Raw genomic sequence first — 19,170 nt, forward strand, 5'->3', positions numbered from 1 at the left:
ATGTTACAAACTGTTATTTGGCCCACATGCCTCAGTACTGATCTGGGCCATAATACGTTATAAAAAGACTAATTAAAGGTACCACATATGCTTTGTCAAGCAAACTTAATTGAATTTAATTTAGTTTGTTCACAGACTTTACCTTTGTTGGTTATAAGTAAAAATTTTAAATGAAGGTGAGTATCTTAAGGTTAAAATAGTTTATTTAAATATTATTTATTTTATTGAACTCTACAGCTTGAGTGAATAAAAGCTAAATAAAAAATAAAGCCTATTGAGACCTGTTTGTTAGCTAGGTAGGCTAGCTAATGTTTAGTTAATAGCTGCATTCCAGTGTTCTGGACTGTTTGAGTGCTCTCATAATCCATTTAGCTAGATTACTAGCATATGAAATATTGGACTGACTTAACTCAGAGAGTAGGTCCGAGCAATTTGTGCTAATTAAGTGCAGTTCAGCTGAGTGAAGTGTTAGAAAATATTAGTAATATTATTTTATCAATATGAGTAGAAGTCAGAGAATGGATACAAAAAACAACCCTGGATCATCCCCTGGAATTTAATGAATTAATTATTTAGGAATGGAAGGAATGTGGGACTTCAGCAGATTGTCCTCACAAATTGATTAACCATGCAGCAAGGATACCATGAGTAACAATCACCTATATCCAAGGGGATTAATAATTTTATTGGTATACACACGTGGACAAAATTGTTGGTACCCCTTGGTTAATGACAGAAAAACCCACAATGGTAACAGAAATAACTTTAATCTGATAAAAGTAATAATAAATAAAAACTCAGACATTGCTTTTCAACCATGCTTTAACAGAATTATTTAAAAAATAAACTCATGAAACAGGCCTGGACAGAAATGATGGTACCCCTGAAAATAATGTGACCAAATGGACATGTTAAATCAAGGTGTGTTCACTAATTAGTATCACAGGTGTCTACAATATTGTAATCAGTCAGTGGGCCTATATATAGGGCTACAGGTAGTCACTGTGCTGTTTGGTGACAAGGTGTGTACCACACTCAACATGAACCAGAGGAAGCAAAGAAAAGAGTTGTCTCAGGACATTAGAAAGAAAATAATAGACAAGTATGTTAAAGGTTATAAGACCATCTCCAAGCAGCTTGATGTTCCTGTGACTACAGTTGCACATGTGATTCAGAAATTTAAGATGGGACTGTAGCCAACCTCCCTGGACGTGGATGCACGAGGAAAATTGATGACAAATCAAAGAGATGGATCACACGAATGGTAGCAAGAGTCAAGAAAAACATCTAAAGAGATTCAAGGTGAACTTCAAGCTCAAGGAACATCAGTCTCAGATCGAACTATCTGTTGATGTTTATTGTATTTTTGTTAACCGTAAAAACTAAAATGAACTAAAAATGTGAAATTGCACCTTGTTCAGATGATCGTGGGAAGCCTGTGGCTATGCCAACAGCTGCCTCAACCCCCCCGCCTCCATCCAAGACGCCCGAGCTGGTGGTTGCTGCCACGTTGACAGCCGAGCCTAAACTGTGCCGGGTTCTCCAGCCAGCCACACCCTTGAGCGCAGTGGCTGTTGGACAAGACTCGAATGAAGATCTTGGAGCGTCTCCCTCACCGCCACCCGAGTCTTCGGCATCTCCCTCTCCGCCATCTGATGTGACGGACCTTCCTCCTGCAGACAGCCCCACCCCTCCGATGCTCCCTCCAATAGCCAACGGCGTAGAGGGAACTTGCGCCGATGCCACATCTGCCGAAGCCCAGGTGGCAGCTCCTGTTCCCAAGCCAGAGGTCTCCGTTGATCAGCCCGAAAATGCTCCCGTTCTCAACGGCCTCCCTTTAGGACCCCAAAGAACTGCTGGAGGAGGAAAAGGAAGGTGAACACAACCCCGTCGCCGAACCAGTCATGGAACCAGAGGTTCCTCGGGTGCTGCAGAGTGCCCCTGCTGTGGTTCCCACGCTGGTGGTGGAGGTGAAGGAGGAAGCCGCCGTCCTTTCCTCAAGCAGCCCCATCGATGAGATGACTATGCAAGGTAAGGGCACATGTGAGTCACAACAGAACCTGTAAAATGTCTTTACTTTGGTGTGCTCACCAAAGTCTGACAAGTGGTGGTGTAAGGCGGATCCTAACCAGCTATCTTCTTTCTAGTGGTCATGCCTTTGCCAAAGAAAAAAAGGAAAAAGGATTTCAATAATAAGGATGTGGGAGATGTCCTGGATGCCTTTAAAGAGGTATGGGCCATTCCTGATGGGCAGAAAGCTGAAAACACCTACTTTTGGCAGATGTGTCTATGAAAAGCCAAAATAGCAGTCACTGCCATTTCTGTATGACTATTTTCCATAGACCATGTACATGACCATGTGGTCAAGCCTTTTTAAGTTGGGGTGTACATACACAGCACCTGGGGTTTGACCGCATGTTCAGGTGCTGAGCAGAGATGAGCGGCTTTGAAAGGTTGTAAGCCCAGTAGTCGGTTGACTTTTGAAATGTAAATGTGTTAATGTTGTCTGCGTAACCTTCTCCCCCTTAGCCCGAAGAGAAAGAATCCACCCCCGAGTCTGCAGTTACTCAGACCCAGCCTCCGGAGCTCCGCCCCACTGTGCCTGCTGCTCCGCCCACTGAGGAGTCGGAGGAAACATGGGAGAAGGAGGACAAGCTGGAGATGGAGAACATAGAGCCTGAGGGGCCCAAGTCTGCCGAACAGAAGTATCAGTATAAAGAGGGTGAGGGCAAACACTCCAATCTTGAGTAAATGTACTTGTGTAGATGGTTCTAGTAAACTTGTCCATTTTCTAAAACGGCCGCTGATATTGAAAAGATCTGTGAAAGGTTCCAGTTTTCCTTTTCCTGGAAGGTAATCAAGTCAAGAGAACTTTATTGTCAAAAATCTATGTAACAAGGTTAACACAGAAGTTTGAAATTGTTTGGCCAGTTCCAATGTGCAGTTTAGCAAACATATATTGATGATCACTCACTAACTCACTAACTCACTAACACACACACATACACACACAAGCAGTACAAATTAACATACTGTTACAGGTAATGTTAACTTGGCTGCATTAGTGACTCCTCCTCTGGCCCGTTCACCAGAGCACTGGAAGCCCATCAACCCCAAAGAGAAGAGGTACGATAGAGTTCCTACTGCACTTCCAGGTCATCAGTGCTAGCATGCACAAGCCTGAGGGTCTGCCCCACATTACTGAAGTTGTTCTGGACAAGGTAAGCGTCACTCCCCAAGACTGACACCGATTTTCTCCCACGCCTTGACGTTGTCAAGCCTTCATCAGTCTTTCTTTCCACAACACACTATAGGCTAATAAGATAACCCTGCAACCCTTGGATCCAAGTCACTTGATGAACTTTGGGCCTGACCTCACACCCTCTTTTGCTAACCTGGGCAGGCAGCCTCCTGGAGCAGGACGCGGACCTGTAAGTCTCTACCTGGAGGAACATCTCACACATACATGCTCACTTTAAAAGCACTTGGAAATGATCTAAGACCCGGGACCTGCTGCGGCGTGTGCGTAGTGTACTCAACAAGCTCACGCCGCAGATGTTCGAGCCATTGATGAAACTGGTTACTGAGCTGACCATTGACACGGAGAGGCTGAAAGGAGTGATCGACCTCATCTTTGAGAAGGCCGTCTTTGAGCCCAACTTCTCGGTGGCTTACGCCAACATGTGTCGCTGCCTGACGGGGATGAGTGTGCATGTGCCGATGCTCGAATGGCCGGTTCCACTCATAACTTAAATCTTGTCAGTTCAGTGAGTGTCGGAGTAGAGCAGTAGAGTAACTATTCTCCTAAGCCTTCTGATGTCGGATGGGGAGGAATGAATTGCTTTGATCCTTTTCCTCCGTCCGTGCTGTGCAATTACTGGCCAAGGACACAGAATAATGAAAGGACATGATTTAAAGCTCCCTCCCTTATTTATTTTTATAAATTAAGCGGGGTTCACTAATATTGACTAATCTCCAGATGCGTGTTAAACATTAACATGCATTTTCCAAGTGAGATGGCAAGTGAAGTGGTGTGTGCAGGCCAGTGAATTTTCAGTTTCTTTTATTTGCAGACTGTTTTAATCGTTAACGGTGCTCAAGTATTTTATAAATTTTTATTTATTTTATTTTTTTACAGAAGCAGCTCCAGCAAGGACCGTGCTGACTGCGAACGATTTGAGCATTTCGATCGGCGACACAGCCGTGAAGACAGAGGGGCCTGGACAGGAACCGCCCGGCAGTCACCAAGCGCAGCTTCATCAGAGAGAGTGATGATCGTGCTCGAGGAGGCGAAGGTCGCGGTGCTGTGGACACCGTGCACCGTGACGGGGGCAGCCGTGACGGGGGCAGCCGTGACGGGGGCAGCCGTGACGGGGGCAGCCGTGACGGGGGCAGCCGTGACGGGGGCAGCCGTGACGGGGGCAGCCGTGACGGGGGCAGCCGTGACGGGGGCAGCCGTGACCAGGCCATGGGCAAGGAAATGGGTGAGGGGAGGGGCCATCAGAGGTGATGGGAGGAGCTTTCCCCTGTGTGTTTGAAGCTCTAATGGTAACAGTTTTGTCTGCATCAGTAGCAATCTTTACATTCTATAAATAAAATGTAAGTCTGCCATTTTGTCCATTGTGTTTTTTTTTACACCGCAATCAAAATTTATCCTCTGCTTTTTACCCATCTGTGCAGTTAAAACACACACTACTGAAGTATTCTCCCTCCCTTTGAACATTTACAGCCCTCAAACAAATATGCACATGGTCACACAGACACACAGACTACTGAAGCTAAACCCTACCTCCCCATCACAGTCTCAAGCAAACACACAAAAGTAGGCAGTAGCAGCATTGTGTGAGTAATGGCTACAGTCACGGTCACCACCTCCTATTAAATAAAAGAATATCAGAGTTGAACACCTCCTCCCATGTGGAGGTGCAGAATGATCTTACAGACCTTCCCTCCATTCATCCTGAATCCTGCTGCTCCTACACTTCTGCTCAGCAGATTAGCAGAATGGAATGTCATGATGTGTGGGCACTTTGCTCTGGACAAGAACTGTTTTGTGATGGGAGTCTTTTGTGTATCTAAGTGAAAGACAATTTTCTTGGATTAATAATTTTAATTTAATTTATTTTGACTGCACGGCAAGTAGCGTCTGCAATTTAAGGAGCATCCATGCTACAAGGTCCGTAATTTAAACCACAGTAATGTGCACATTAATATTGTTTCCATGTCTCTAAGCTTCTGTTCTTGTGATTACGTCTGGAATGGAGTTCTGAGTCTTCCTCGTCTCTTCCTCTCTCGGCTACAACGTGATGATCGAGTGCTGGCACCCCAAACCTGAACGCCGGCCCACGTTCTCCGAGCTCGCCTCGCGTATCTCCGCCATCTTCTCCAGCTTCAGCGGAGAGCACTACGTCCTCCTGAACACCACGTATGTCAACATCGACAAGATGACGCCCTACCCCTCTCTCATCTCCTCTCAGAACCAGCTGGACCGGGACTGCTGCACCTGACAGACAGACGGAGAGACGGTGAGACAGAGAAACGGAGAGACAGACAGACTGTAACTGTGGGTCTGCTCTTAGTCACCTAAGACTGAAAGACACTGGACTCTGTGCCAGGGACAGTTTGCACCATGTACAGAGGAGGAAAGCTGCCCACGGCCTCTGCTGAAGGCCATGAAGGGAGGCGGATTGTCTTTCTGATTGTAGATCGAGCAGGACCTTCTGAAGCAGGAGCTGTGGAGGCAGCTCTGTCCTCCAGTCCAGCCGAGACCAACCGACGTCTGCAGCAGGCGGGACGCACACGGACACACTTGACTGCATGATCCATGAGCGTACACCCAGCCCACGCTGCACGGATCAGACAGCGAAGCACACAGCAGCTGCCCTCTCTGAGTGAGAGCAGGGGGCCGAGAAGATCTGCACGTTACTGCCATGGCTCCGGCCTTTCCTTTCGAACATTTTCGCTTAGGTGAAATTTGATTAAGCTGAGTGAAAGCAAAACAGTTTGAGGGCATTGACAAAATTTGCACTCAAGCAGAATCTAGATCAGAGTCCGAGTGCTGATCTACTGAATTTCATGCTAAAAATGACCTTGATGAAAGGGGATCTGGAACTCAGACGTTCTGATTGTGTGTTTGTTCTGCTGGCTGGTGTGAATGTGAGGTGAGGTTTACTCTGTGAAGAGCCCCATCCCAAGACCTTGTGCATGTCTTCACTCTGACTGAACCAAGCACAGAAGCACAGGATTCTGTCAGCCTGACACTGGATACATTACATGTGACACTATGTATGATGAAGCTTTTGATAAAGCTCTGAATGTGCTTCAAACTACTCTACTGTTCCATTCTGTGTTCAGAACAACAGAAAAGTACAAACGTTTCTTTATACATATTTTCTTTCAGCTGATTTTCATACAAATATTTGAGCTTAAATGACCAAACCCAATTGTTCTTGAAAAAGAGCTTCTCATACATTGCATTATGCTATATTTTTTATAAACTCAAAATGGCATTTGAAGTCACTCAGCTTGTATATTAGCAATGTAGCAAATATGACAATGAATGTGATTTTTAGCATACAGATCCACTGAGAGGTGTATAGTTTTGTTCTTTCATCACACCTGCTGTGCGATACATGTGTATATATAGAGCCTGTGCACAGTTTGCTGCAAAGAAATTGTCTGGTACCATTCAATGTATTAAGTGTTAAATGAGCAGTTTACATTTTATCATCGATGATATTGTGTAGTGTAGAAAGAAAGTCATTGCATATTGTACTACTTATACCAGTCTTTTTTCTGGCTAGAGCCTTGACTATCAAAACAGCTCTCTGTGCTCACCCTATATGAATATGGTACAAATAACAGTATTTCTATTTTCTTTGTCTCCCAGTTGAATAAAGCTGGTCTGTCATCAAGTTGTCTGTATGTGATAAATATGGAAGGATAAACAGACTCCATATGGAATCTTTTGGATAAAGTGACTTTTTAACTGCCTTAAGACAAATGTTTTTTCAGGGTTCAGGTGCCATTCTCTCATTGGCTGACTGGGAACTTTGACCATGACCTCTTGTTTACCTTTGGTAGACTTGACCTTTGTCCATTTATTGTCTAGACAGGCTTTTCAATCTCTCAAAGTGGAAAGGTTCTCCTCCTCCTAGAAGTGCCATCATACTTCCCCATTATATTTCTCCACAGTAAGTAATGAATAAATAAAATAATGATTTTAACAATGTATTCGTTATTTCATTGTTTCAAAGCCATAAAAACATAATAGGAACTAGGATGACTATGGTGTTTAAAGCTGGAAAATTAGGTCAATTTGTGGATATCAATACAACCTGCCATTACCAAGCTGGGGTGAGTTTCCCAAAACGTTCTTAGCGCTAAATACTTCTTTAGCGCTAAGTACTTCGTAACCTCGTTCTTACGTACGAGGTTAAGAAGTATTTAGCGCTAAGAACGTTTTGGGAAACTCACCCCAGTTCTGTTGTCCTAGCTGAGAACTTAAATGTTGGAATGTAATTTCATCCCATTCACTCATCGTTATTCCGACCTGCCCCCACTAGAAAAAAAAATTTCACCCCGATTTCCACATTACTCAACACTACTTCATAAAGAGGAGAATAGGCTTAAGGAACACATCATCAGACAAGAATGATCCAGCTAGCCAGATAAAATCAATGAAACATGTACTGGCCTGATGCCAAATGCACATCAATTGTGGCTCCTGTAATAGGACTACTTCTGAACTCTGTGAGGACGAAGACTGTCACCTAGTGGACAGCACTTAAAGGTTTAATGCATCTTAATTCTACATTTTTTATACATAAAACTTTGAGAGGCTACTTGAAAATAAGTTGGTTATTTTAAAATAATCTATATTTGAGTTCAAATGAGTATATAATGAGTTCAAATATTATTTTTAAAGAATATACATGAGCCTGCTCTAGAATGAATAGTTTGTATTTTATTAATATATACAGGTGATGTGATGTGCTTGATTGATGTAAATGCTGGCACAGGTAAGTGCTTCCTCCATGTCCAAATATTCCACCCCATCATATTCATACAGTCTTGGAGAGGCGGACGCACGAGACAGTGGTGTCATAAAGAAGCCCAGTCCAGAACTCTGGCCACTACATCACTACATGTCTGCGAAGCAAAAGACTCTGGTTGCTGCTTCCTCTCAGCTGGATGGCGAACAGCCGTCTGTATGGCCTTGGGTCTTGCAGGAGGTCTAGGCTGAAGGTAGGACACAGAACCCTGAGGAGTCTGATGCTTCCTTGTCCCGATGTTTGGTGAGCTCACGCGCACTGGAGACTTGACTCGGGACTTGAGGATAAAGACTTGGACTTACTTGAGACTTGCAAAACACTGACTTGGTCCCACCTCTGCTACCACACTCGCCAGTCCCCCCCCCCCCCCCCCCCCCCCAGGTTCAAATCTCACTCCAAGTGATCTTGAAAAGTTGGCCTGGTGATACAAATATACAGAGTCCATTTACCAGGTTGGTAGACTATAGACTAACACTTTTACATGCATGTTAAGTTTGTTGAAGTCATGTAGAAATTTGTACTTATTTTGTAACTGCTGAACATGAATCATGAAATGGTGGATTGCTCATTTTTGTGCACAAGTTTAAGTCCTTAGCATTCCATGTTGTGAATTGATAATCTTCTTCTTCTTCTTTCGGCAATTCCCATGTAGGGGTCGCCACAGCGGATCAAACTCCTCCATCTGGCCCTGTCCTGAGTGTCCTCCACTGACACACCAGCCACTCTCATATCCTCTACCCAGAGGTGTTAATTCCAGGTTCAGAAAGTTAAAGTCCTCACCAGGATTTTGCTCAAGCTTGCTAGATTTTATAATTAGTGCAATCCAGGTAAAATTAGTGGAATCAACACAATCCAGGAAGCCTGAACAAAATCCTGGTGAGGACTTTTACTTTCTGAACCTGGAATTGACACCTCTGGGGCCAGCTGCTGCACAGGCTCGTGAGCAAGAGCATCCTGCCCACGGAGCAGAAACCACAAAGGGTGAGCGTCAGCGCCACAAGCCAGGCCACTCCCCCACGAAGGGGAGGGGCCGTCTCCGGTTCCGCAGAGCCGCCTGCGTTTATTCTGTTTTGCTTGTTAATTACGGTTGCATTTGTAATTTAGCTGTAATTAATTAGATGGTTGTGACCAAAATCAAATTATTTATATAGCGCTTTTTACAACAGTTGTTGTCACAAAGCAGCTTTACAAGTGCCCAAGTTCAAGCCCCCAATGAGCAAGCCAAGGGCGACCGTGGCAAGGAAAAACTCCCTAAGGAGTTACAATAGGAAGGAATAATAATGGTACATGTACAGAGAATTTGATGGTGACTAACTTTGTGCTCCACAGGGTTATAATCTCTTCTCCTCTGAGGGCTACACTGCAAAAAACCTTATGTTCAAAGACTCGACCAAAAAGCTGGTGCCGCTGTCTGAGACCACTGACTCTTATTCATATCTCGGAGCAGAGAGTACATGTCCACAATCAGGTCTCTAAAGAAAGGTGAGGCCTAACATACTCACAAATAAAAACGACAACTTAGTGTTTTCTATTCTATACTCTCATTTATGTTACAGTGAATGGTGGGGGTTATAGCAGTTTTGCTTCCTTCTTCAGAGATCAGCACAGACAGTAGTCTGGGTGCCATTAAGTGGTGTACTGTGGGCCGAAACAGTCAAGTGTGATGCGTGGTTGATCAACACAGTGGATGATCAAGGCAATGCCAAGATCGTGTGCACAAATGCCCAAACCGTTGACGAATGCTTACGCAAGATCCTGGTACTGTGGGCTCATATGCACGGGACATGTTTTCCCACCATAAGTGGGAAACAGCCACAGTCATCTCTCCTCATCACGCTTTGTCTTTGCAGCGTAACGAAGCTGATGCAGTAGCTATTGATGGCGGGCAGGTTTATACCACTGGCAAGTGTGGTCTGGTACCAGCCATGGTGGAACAATATGATGAATGTGAGGAATACCAACTTGACTTGCTGTATATTAAATACTGTATTTTTATTTCAGCAAATGAATACAGTGCGTGTAATATAAAGTAGCTAATAAATTTTATTTGTATCTTTAAATAGCAAAGTGTGCTTCTGGAGATGGTAGGTGAAGCCTGTTGTACTTTTATGTTTTAAGTACTTTGTCATGTGTAAAGTCTGAACCATACCAAACCAATTTATATCCATTGTACTCCCATCAGTCTCAGATGCTTCCACATATTACGCTGTGGCTGTAGTGCTCAAAGACTTTGGTCTGACCTGGGAGACACTGAGAGGCCTGGGCCGCATCACAGGCTGGAACGTTCCCATGGATGTCATCCACAAAGAAACCAAAGAATGTGACTTCTGTGAGCATTAATGTCATCTTCTGGTATTACAGTTTCTCGAACTTTCATTTTACATCAGCTGCAGGGTTTTATGTTTACCTGCTAGTCAAGACCACGGTTAGCAATGTCTCACTTGAATAGACTTCAATCATATTTTTATGGCAAAAACCCAGAAAAATACATTGTTGTAATTAGGGGTGACCTGCAATAGTCGCTGATTCGACTATAGTCGACTATACCCCCTAGTCGACTATGAACATCATAGTCATACAGCCCTTTTACTGTATTACAAAATTGCTCTGCAATGCTAAGCTAAATGTTGCTTGTCAGTGAGGGGGGGAAAAAAAATCAAAGTTGAGGTAACTGACATATGCAGATTTGGAGCTTTTGCCATGTCTATCACTGTCCATAAAATGGGACTCGTGCAACCAGGCAATAATTTCTTTTCAAGAACATTTATCAGGCTTTTTGAAGTATTTGTTACCCAGCAGAATGATTAGATTAAGAAATGTTGATATGCAAACAGATTTGTTATGGAACATAGATGAGTACTTATTACACATTGGCTCCCCCCATGAAAAAGTCTAAAAACAAACATGCAGCATAGCTTAAAAACACATATGTAGCCAGTGTCTAGTGTTGTAGTGATAACTGACATACTTTATATCATCCACTTTTACCAATTATTAATGCATGTAGGCACTACTGGGTGATGCATTATATTTGGTCAGTGGACACTCCTTGGTGTAGAGAATATGTCAAATTTGACATATTCAGAGTGTTTTCATTTTTTTGTTTGATCATCTATGTGTTAATTTGGCTGCCCGTCCATACATGGAGTCATATCTCTGTCTACTAGCTTTCCTACCATGACCTGTTACCACAACTAGGAGTTTGGGATTGCCCTCAATAAATCACTCACTCTCACCTGTTTCCTGCTTCAATTTGGTCCATGTCACACACACATTAATTAACATCACCTTTGTTAAATATATCATGAAATGTAATACATTTACAGTGTACAACAGGTTTTATATAAATCTCTGAATCACACAACCTTAATTTTAGACACAACTACGAGCTGTTGTTGAACAGTGTTCTACATTTATACATATGTTTTGGATTTGTTTTACTGTTAATCTTTAAAGTGACATTTCAATGGTATTTCACTGTAAACATACATGTAGAAGGCAGATTAAATTTAACATTTGGTCATTCATTTAAGAGTGTGATAGTAAAGCTTTTGCCATTTGTTAAAATTCTGTCTACTGTGTGTATGTGTGTATATGTGTGTGTGTGTATGTGTATGTGTGTGTGGGTGTGTGTGTGTGTGTGTGTTATCATGTGACAGGTACCCTTGTGAATGTGAGTGACAGCACGGTAAATATTAGTAAATGGAGTCCCACATTAGCCTGTGTTGCTCTGTTGAGACAGGGACAGTCTCTGTAATGCTGAGTGTTCTTCACTTTGTCCATGTGTCTGATCTGGTCTACTGTTGCTTTCTCTTTCCTCTCTCGTTGATCCTGTTGACCAGTAGCATATATTAGTGAGAAATCGCTGGGATGATAGGGGGAGGGAAGAGGACAGTCTAGCCAATCGGTGGCCAGGGGCCTAGGGTATCCTTCCTCAGGGGCTGAGCCTGGTTTTGGAAATTTCCAATAGGAATGACCCTTGAAAAGGAAGATGGAACCTGATGGACAAGGGCGACAGAGAAAAACAAACTGATAGCCACACATGCAGACATACACAAAACAATTAAAGATGAAATCGCATTTGTACACACACACAGCCACATAACAATGCTTTGATTTTGAACTTAGAATTTTGACACATGTTTAGAATTGTGACACAATTTTCACGCACGCTGCAGTCTCCTCCCATCTCACCGTCATTCTCCACAAGCATTCCATTAACTCCTCCTTTGATGAGTTCCTTCCAAACCTGACTCTCCTCCTCCCTCTCTTCTCCTCTCTCACTCAGTGGACCCCACACCACTCCTGCTTCAGGCTCCCAGTGAAGGCCTTGCCACCCTGCGTCCGAGCTGCCGGGGGCCAGGGCAGACAGGGGCTGTGGGAAGCCTTCCTGGAGAGACAGGTCCTCAAATAGCCAGAGTTGGGAACCTGGAAAGGCATTATGGCACTGCGTGTGTGAGAAGCCTGTGTTGACAAAATGGTCACCTGAACTAACATCTGTAACAGCACTGCAAATGATGTATTTCAAATGCAATGAAATTCATGATGTGCATTTAGCTTAAAGAAAGGCTATTTCAAATAGCCACTTATTTTAATAGCTGTTGGTTTATCACTTAGTGCCACTGCTTGAGGGTATTTAAGCCATGTATGCAGATGAGTGGGATGTTTTCTTTGAAACTGACCGCTGATGAAGATGATGGCATGATCTGTATGCCTCTCCAGAACAGCACGCAGGGGAGGCAGGGAGGGGGGAAGGGCCCCCCAAAGCCTCCGCACGGACACTGCTCTCTTCGAGATGAGACCTTCTCTATTTACCCTCCACATACTCAGACCTAGTGGTGGGAACATTAGAACATGAAAACCATTTAAATAAAGTGCTTGAGAGAGAGAGAAAAGGAGAGAGAGTTGGAGAAGGAAAGAATGCTATTAATTTCTATTCTAGTGACTCTCATCCTGGTCATGGCTAGTTCAGCCTGCTGAACTTTACCTTTGAAGAAAAACATCTCTCCTCGGATCTTCGCAACTGCATCAAAACTGGTGTTGCAGCGATCCACAGAATCACTTTAGAGAGAGAGAACAGAGAAAGCACAACCCCTCACTAGTTTACAGTAGTTTAAACAGAATTTGCTTTGTGACAAAAAATAAAAATAAAAACAAACAATAACATAGATGTGTAAATAAGGCCTATTCCAATCTTGATCTCACCTGAAAGTGTGTTTGTGCCTGTGTGTGTGAGTGTCTTCTTGTTTACGTCTTAGCTGAGGTTCAGTCTCCAGAGTAGGGCTGTCTGTGCGTAAATGTTCACCCCTTTTCCCTGAACACACAAACTGTCACAAACTACTAACTGGTACAATGTTTCAGCTTCCTACGTCCACAGACAATTGGACATTTGAAGTACAGTTTGGCATAGAAGAATGAGCTAGTAAGAACTACCATAGAGCGCTGTGATGTGCTCTGTGTCTGGAGGGCCAAGACTGAAGTGGAGAGGGTCCCCCAGGGGTCCTTGGTAATATGGTCGCATCACAGATCGCCGTGCCGATGAGTGTGAGAGTCCGAGGGCATGGCCAAGCTCATGCACCAGCACCGTGAACAGATCCGTGCCTTCCGAGGCTGTCGGCAGACATGTTTTGTTTAAAAAAAACAAATTTTTGTTTAAATTTTTTTTTTGGAAAGAGAATGGTTTGAGCAGACTCTGATAAAGAGCTTGTTGTGTTTTTGATCTACCTGGCTGTCTGAAAGCCCACTCCTCATCTGCATCCAAATGAATTTCTCCCGCTCTGTCAGGATCAGAGGGAAAGAAGGCGTGGCCAACAGCTCCACCAGCACCATCAAATGGGTATCCATCATCATGAGAGCCATGTAAAAAATCAATCTGAAAATCTGCCCCCTTCGGCCCTCCAACCTACCGGATTTCAGATAAAGCATGACATGTACTTAAGTGGACGGAGTTTTTGCTGTTTAGGCCCATATCTATCTTCAGTAATGTTAATATGATCATTTCGGTGTGAAACATTTGCCCGTTAGCTGCACATCACACAATGTCTTCTTGAACTAATAAAGACAACCTCATGAAACTCAAGAGGTGTTGGCTCCGCCCACACCCGGAGAGCATAGAAGACCAGAGAGCGAAACATCTCACGTGGCAGAGCTGAGGAGGCAGGGTATGAGCGTAACCTGAAGGAAAGGGAGAAGAGATCTGGTTTTAGCAAACGGGCTTCTTCATCCCATTGACGTAATATCTTTCTGATGTAACATTATGTATCTATCACACTTTGTCTTTGTCCAGTTACTTAGTGAAACACGGTGACTGTGCACTGCATGGGATCATTTGAACCCTGGAAATCAGAACGCGTGAATGACTGGAGATCTGAGACGGCAGCCGAGGATCACACAGCACTGCCAGTCAAACCTCCAGTTGATGTTCCGCTGAGCCCAGGAAACAGCCCTTTTCACCCGCTGGCCGTGACTCTCGCCATCTGAAGATGACGGAATGACCTCACTGCCTTCATCAGGAAGAGAACATCGAGGTGTCTGCATCAATCTTAGTGTCTCCCTGTCTGGGAGGGAGGGAGGGAGGGAGAGAGAGAGAAAGAGAGAGAGAGAGAGAGAGAGAGAGAGAGAGAGAGAGAGAGAGAGAGAGAGAGAGAGAGAGAGAGAGAGAGAGAGAGAGAGAGAGAGAGAGAGAGATTTTATTGATGAACTAAGAATGGAGGGGACAATAAAGGCACACTGAGCTCTGTTCTCATACCTAAGGTGCCTGTGTCATCCAAGCCTGCAAACCTCTGCATGGCCTTCACTGCTTGCGTGACAGCTGACCAGGCCTGGAGTTGACCAGTAGAGGGACTGGCTGGAGGCAGGTAACCATACTTGGAGAGCCAATCCTACCAAAACATCAAGAGATATCACAGAGAAACCATGGGAGTTGATTAGTACTGATATCAGTATGTCTGCTCTTATGTTTTAACTTTAACATACAGAGTACTACACAACACAGCTCCTGTGTATGTCGCTGACCTACTCCACCCCTACACTTCACCGCGATCACTCAGGTCAAACAACCTGAGTTTACTGTCTGTGCCACGCTCATGTCTAAAGACTCGTGGAGACCGAGCGTTTAAGGTGGTTGCTCCAAAACTGTGGAACACACTTCCTCCACATTTAAGATCAGCTGACTCTGTGGATACTTTTAAAAAACAGCTAAAGACTTTCCTTTTTACGCAGGCGTTTAGTTAGTGGTGGAGGTTGCAGCCGTTGACCTTGTGCACTGTATTTTATTTCTGTTTTATAGTGTGTGTTTTTGTGTTTTTATTTTTTGTTATCTTATTTATTTTCCGTTGTAAAGCTCTTTGTGGCTTGTGCCTGTGAGAAGTGCTATATAAATGAATTTTACTTACTTACTTACTATGTGTTAAACTTCAGATAGTGGGATAACAGTAACAGGTTCATGAGATTATTACATCTTTTTATTTGTTTATTAATAACATTTTATTCATTGACGTTTCATATTTTATATAGCTTCTTTACAAACTTTGAACATTAATTCAAAATTCAATTTCAGATGGTGTGATTCCAAATGAATGCCACTCAGAGTATCTGAGCCCTTCAGTGATGTGATTCAGATGAACAATTATTGACACTCTCGACCTGCAGCACTGTATGAAGAGGCTGATGCTAAGAAAACCCATGCAGGTGTATAATAGGCAGATTTACCACCAGCTGTGCACTCTCGTCCTCTGTGGGTGGGGCAGAGGGAGGAGCTGTAGAGGTCACCAGGTTGGTGTGATGGTCTACTGGTACTGACATTGCACCCTGGTGGACACATAGGCTGAGTGCAAGCACTGTCCACAGTGCCACCTTCATGCTGAGAACTTGCACAACCTCAAGAAGGACCAGTTGAGTTGTATCAGCACCTCATAAGTTCATGCTAATATATTCCAGTTCCAGAACCAGGGGAAGATCCCTCAGCTTTGTGAGATCAGGGATGAGAGGCAGCACACTGTGAAATGCAGAATCAGTAGATCATGTAGAAATGATCACAGGCATATGTTAGAGAAAGAGAACGAAAGAGGAAAAATCTCAAATGATACCATTATACCACACCTCCATCTTTTTTCAACAAGAACAAGACTGTACAACGTAAGCTCATCAAATAAAAGGGGCTCATAATTTAAATTTACAATAATTAAGCTGTTTTTCCCTTGCAACCAGGAACAGCAGGCAAAACAGGATCAAATAGGAACCATGATTTGCATACATAAAAACACAAAGAAAGAAGATGAAAGTGTGGAAGCCTGAGATGACAGATTAAATTTAGTAGGGAAGGTAGAGAATGAGGGGCATGGCTTCGCTCGCAGGACGCAAGGACTTAATTAAATTAGCAGGCGCCATTTCATTATGGGGAACATGAATACAAGACAGGGTAGATGGGATGGGAAGGAAGGGAAAGGAAGAGGCAGGAGGGGAACAGCATGGTTATGGAGTAATGGAATTAAAGGATCTAATCTCCCGGGAGGGTGAAAGAAGACACTGTATGGAGGGACTGAGTGAAGATGCAAACAAGCTCATAAACAGTAGACCACGAAACATTTGCCTGTGTAAGAATGAGAAAGAGAAAGAGAGAGAGAGAGAGACTGAGGAAAATGAGACACTGACACTAAGAGAAAATGATATCAAACAGATTATAATCTGCTATCAATAGAAAGTCATAATTATAGTCATAAAACTTACATAAAATATACAGAGATAGGCAGATGTTCTACTATCCGTGTGTCATAGTACATTGAAACACCAAAATGTTTAATTAATATACATTTCCATTTTTTTTTTCAAATTGAGCACACACAATACATTTGAAAATATCACAAAGGATATTTATGATTATTGAATATGCCAGTTTTAGTCTGAAGAGCAAAAGGGTAGTGAAATAACGGAACTCACAATTTGCAAAACACAGGATAGAAGACAGCTCACCTTCCAGCCACCCCTAGAACTTCTGTGTCTTTTCACTTTTCACATCCACACTATCACTCAACCTATCTTCTCTCTCTCCTTCTGTCTCTCTCTTTGAACAGACGTGTTGCTCTCCTCCCCTCAATGTCTTTTCTTCTGTCTCTCCTTCTCTCTCCTGCCTCTCTCCTTCTCTTTCAGTCTCTCTGTCCTTCTCTCTGTCTCTCCGTCTCTCTCTCAACAGACGTGTTGCTCTCCTCTTCTCTCAGTGTCTCGCCTCTCCCCCCTCGAGCTTCCCTTGCCACACAATGGTGTCTTAAATGAGCCCCCAAAACGTTGTCTCCTACTCCAGCTGCACAGTTGGACACTGTGTGTGTGTGTGTGTGTATGTGTGTGTGTGTAGGACGTTATTAGTATAAAACCCTCATTCTGTCTTGTGTGGAGATTTAGAGCCTCTATTTACTTGAACACATGCCTGTGCTCTCACTTCCTTTGCCACAGATCTGCTTTGGTCATTTTAGATCAAAATACAACATTGTCTGAACTCACGTCAAATAATAATACCTAAAGTCACAAAATCAAATACAACAGAGAAAATAAAGCCGATATTATGTATAACCAATTATCTTGTTGGTTTGTTTGACATGGGTGTATGTGCATGTGGGAATTTGTGTGTGTGTGTGTGTGTGTGTGTGTGTGTGTGTGTGTGTGTGTGTGTGTGTGTGTGTGTGTGTGTGTGTGTGTATGATAACTGGTAAGATCTGAATCCTCTAAAAGATTTGATGGTTTAAATGCATTGCAATGGCATGACTTCTGTGTCCCTGTGAAACACCTGCTGGGTTCACCATTTCAAATATATATTTGAAACTTGATACACATCATCAAGCATATATGTTTTATTCCAAAAAAGCAGATGATGACAGTGTTTGAGGAAGAAAATGTAGCCACAAGTGGGGAAGGATTGCAATGTGCATTTAGACTTATTGGAATCTAACATGCTGCGTTTTAAGAGTTTATGATTATAACAGAAAGAGTGAGAGGGAGAGATAGAAGGACAGAGAGAGAAGATGAAAAATTCCAGATGTGCTGTCATTCTTTTTTGTAAGGTGTACTGTGTGAGTCCTAGGTGAATGGCTTAACCAGGAAACACACTAAAGACAACATGACCATTTGCTGAACGTTGTACAGATCAACTTCACTTATTTATGTGTAAAAAGTCTTTGCATAGAACGAGACAACAACGGGACCGCAGAAACACTGAACTATATTATATAAAACACAACAGCCTAATGAAGAACAGCTTCCAGAAAATGTTAATGTCGTATTTCTTTTTTACTGCAGCGGAAATAACTCTTTACCAGGAACAAGAAAGTGTCAGGGGACGGCAGAGGCTGCATTGTTGCTGAGGTTGTCCTGGTGATGAGCCTGACCCACACAAATTCTGTGCAAATGACAGGTCAAAGGTTACTGCTGACTAGAGGGTCAGAAGGGTAGTGAGCACTGTATTTTAAGAGTGTCAGAAAAAGCAGGATGACTGTGTGTGAATAGGGTTGTGTGTTAGTAACAGAATGATCGAAAGCCACAAAGAACCATGTGAACTTGTGTCCCTAACAACTGAAATCCCTTTGAGGAACTCTGCAGTCGTATAGATACCCATTGTGAGCACCACATACAGGCTCACGAGAGCATATGTAGAGTGATCTGAAAATAAGGAATGGCCAGCAACAACGATAAGGCCTGTTATCTTTTCAGTGATGGAGTCATAGCTGTATAACTGCATTCTACATTTATTGGATTTAATACATTTTGCAAGATTGGTATCAGAGATAGAAGGAAACAAATAAGTAAGAATGAAAGCAAAGAAATTTGAGACACAATAGTGAATTTCTGTGTATTTTTAAATCGAGTTTTTTTGTAGCGCATCAGCATTTCGAAGAACATAAATTTTAAAAGTGGAGATGCCGGGGATTGAACCCGGGGCCTCATACATGCAAAGCATGCGCTCTACCACTGAGCTACATCCCCATCTGATCACCATTAACCCTGATTTCACTAACATAATTCCCTGAACAAAATGTACGCTTTAACTAGATTTAGGCCCATTCAATTCCATGGTCCTTAAATTGGCGAACAATTTGCTGGCTAGTTTACATATAGGCGACTTCCGAGT

The 19,170-nt window shown here is 43.2% G+C and overlaps 2 protein-coding genes and 1 non-coding gene across 4 annotated transcripts; 1 reads left to right on the forward strand and 2 right to left on the reverse strand.

Annotated features, from left to right (window-relative positions):
- The first annotated feature begins 853 nt into the window (after positions 1–853).
- On the forward strand, positions 854–4,281 carry LOC143527658 (eukaryotic translation initiation factor 4 gamma 1-like). Its single transcript, XM_077022959.1, has 7 exons — positions 854–1,302; positions 1,422–2,031; positions 2,148–2,230; positions 2,530–2,722; positions 3,093–3,221; positions 3,315–3,431; positions 4,139–4,281. Exons 2-5 carry the CDS (start codon positions 1,905–1,907, stop codon positions 3,167–3,169), a joined length of 480 nt encoding a protein of 159 aa, XP_076879074.1. The 5' UTR covers positions 854–1,302; positions 1,422–1,904; the 3' UTR covers positions 3,170–3,221; positions 3,315–3,431; positions 4,139–4,281.
- A 6,048-nt stretch (positions 4,282–10,329) lies between these two features.
- On the reverse strand, positions 10,330–17,362 carry mmp17b (matrix metallopeptidase 17b). 2 transcript variants are annotated; one of them, XM_077021980.1, is made up of 12 exons: positions 17,025–17,362; positions 15,765–16,050; positions 14,803–14,935; positions 14,464–14,611; positions 14,120–14,228; positions 13,779–13,956; positions 13,488–13,664; positions 13,260–13,368; positions 13,042–13,115; positions 12,737–12,886; positions 12,249–12,482; positions 10,330–12,052 (listed from the first exon to the last, which is right to left on the reverse strand). In XM_077021980.1, the coding sequence occupies exons 2-12, from the start codon at positions 15,912–15,914 to the stop codon at positions 11,703–11,705; spliced, it is 1,812 nt and encodes a 603-aa protein (XP_076878095.1). In that variant the 5' UTR covers positions 15,915–16,050; positions 17,025–17,362; the 3' UTR covers positions 10,330–11,702. The 2 variants fall into 2 exon arrangements, with proteins under 2 accessions (XP_076878095.1, XP_076878096.1); XM_077021981.1 differs by having other exon boundaries at positions 16,992–17,362.
- Positions 17,363–18,953: 1,591 nt separating this feature from the next.
- Positions 18,954–19,025, reverse strand: trnaa-ugc (transfer RNA alanine (anticodon UGC)). The gene has a single exon. It is a non-coding gene; the product is annotated as a tRNA-Ala (tRNA).
- Positions 19,026–19,170: the final 145 nt, after the last annotated feature.

Source organism: Brachyhypopomus gauderio, chromosome 11 (genome assembly GCF_052324685.1).
Source record: "Brachyhypopomus gauderio isolate BG-103 chromosome 11, BGAUD_0.2, whole genome shotgun sequence".
NCBI classification, from domain to species: Eukaryota; Metazoa; Chordata; class Actinopteri; order Gymnotiformes; family Hypopomidae; genus Brachyhypopomus; species Brachyhypopomus gauderio.